The sequence below is a fragment of the Canis lupus genome, chromosome X, assembly GCF_003254725.2.
Source record: "Canis lupus dingo isolate Sandy chromosome X, ASM325472v2, whole genome shotgun sequence".
NCBI lineage: Eukaryota > Metazoa > Chordata > Mammalia > Carnivora > Canidae > Canis > Canis lupus.
This window is the reverse complement of record NC_064281.1, coordinates 50,508,407-50,510,090: the sequence shown is the minus strand read 5'-3', so window position 1 is coordinate 50,510,090 and position 1,684 is coordinate 50,508,407. Positions and strand designations below refer to the sequence as shown.

Genomic DNA, 1,684 nt, shown 5'->3' with positions numbered 1-1,684 from the left:
GTAGTGGTAGGTTCTAGAATTCATATTGGGGCCAACAGCAGTATACCTTTAACACCAAGCTTGGCCTTAGTCACTTGAGTTTGGTCAGCCTATTGTTTGGCTTTAGTCAGTCTGCAGACTTCAGAGAGAAAGAACACTTTCAGCCCCTATTTTTAGATCTTGCTGTATCTTCCAAGAAAAACCTAGTGACATAGACATATACCCAAGGGAAAGCCCTAAATATTGGAAAAAAAAAAAACCCTCTCGCAAAGAGTCTTGAGACAGCTGGTGCTCCAGCCCGCGGGAACATCCTCCAGTCCTCAATCATGGCTTGTGGTCTGGTCGCCAGCAATCTGAGTCTCAAACCTGGGCAGTGCCTCAGAGTGCAATGCGAGGTGGTCCCCGAAGCCAAGAGCTTCGTGCTGAACCTGGGCAAAGACGGGGACAACCTGTGCCTGCACTTCAACCCTCGCTTTGAAGCCCACAGCGACGTCAACACCATTGTGTGTAACAGCAAGGATGGCGGGGCCAGAGGCGAGGAGCATCGAGAGTCCGCCTTCCCCTTCCAGCCCGGGACTGTCACAGAGGTGTGCATCTCCTTCGACCAGGCCGACTTGACCATCAAGCTGCCAGATGGATACACCTTCAAGTTCCCCAACCGCCTCAACCTGGAGGCCATCAGCTACCTGGCAGCTGATGGTGACATGAAGATCAAGTGCCTGGCCTTTGACTAAAGGCGCCGGCCTGTGGCGCCTAATAAAGGCAGCTGCCTCTGCTCCCCCTCAAAAAAATATTAGTTTAATATATCACCCCCATGCCTGCTGATGCACAGAAGTCTCTCCCAGAAAAAAAAAAAACACAGACCCTGCAATGGAGACTTCAAAGGAATTTTTCTTAAAGTTTTGTAAACAGAATTATGTTCACAGCTTCAGCAACAGTGAGAGTTCAGTTCAACCTCTCAGCTCAGCCTCAGTGTTCAGAGCAATTCCCCAAACACCTCAGTGGCTTGATTTGAAGTCAGACCTTGAAGAAGTCCCTTTTCTCCCTCTTATAAGCCAGTTCCAAGAGAGGTAGTGGGCATGGTGGTAGGCACCACAGAAAAAGCCAGGAGGGAAGAGCATGCAGGTAATAGAAGAAAGAGGAGGAAGAAGAGGAGAAAAAGGAAGAGGGAAAGAGGAAATATTCAATAACAGTGAGGATCAGAGGTAGACCCATTGTGTTCACTAAAAAATGTTGGAAAAATAGTAATTATAAATAAGTAACATCTAAAAATATGTCTTAAAAGTACTGGAAGAGGAAGTCACTTGCTTATTCTTGCCAACAAATACAGTTCCCTCATTCCTGTCTATGCAACGTGTGATGATAACATTTCACGTCTACTAGTGACTATATGTTGTTACTGTAGCTGAAAGGTGTGGCTAATATTGAGTAATACATTGTGATGAACTTTAATACTATATCTAAAATATTATAGAAAAAACACAGAGATGGGAAGTAAAAGGAAGAAGTGAGGAAGGAAAAAATGGAATAAGGAGGAAGTCCTGGAGTTAGAGTGCTTCTATGGGTGCATAACTGGCATCAAAACAGCATCTGGGAGGGAGGGGCAAGATGGCGTAAGAGGAGGGTCCCCAAGTCACCTGTCTGCACCAAATTACCTAGATAACCTTCAAACCATCCTGAAAATCTACGAATTCACCTGAGATTT

General features: G+C 45.7%; 1 protein-coding gene across 1 annotated transcript; it reads left to right on the top strand.

The window, feature by feature from the left end:
* The first annotated feature begins 243 nt into the window (after nt 1-243).
* On the top strand, nt 244-770 carry LOC112671925 (galectin-1-like). Its single transcript, XM_035712348.2, has one exon. The coding sequence runs from the start codon at nt 306-308 to the stop codon at nt 711-713; it is 408 nt and encodes a 135-aa protein (XP_035568241.1). The 5' UTR covers nt 244-305; the 3' UTR covers nt 714-770.
* Nucleotides 771-1,684: the final 914 nt, after the last annotated feature.

Coding starts and splice junctions, on each gene's coding strand:
- LOC112671925 (XM_035712348.2), top strand. CDS start 306: ATGGCTTGTGGTCTGGTCGCCAGCAATCTGAGTCTCAAACCTGGGCAG.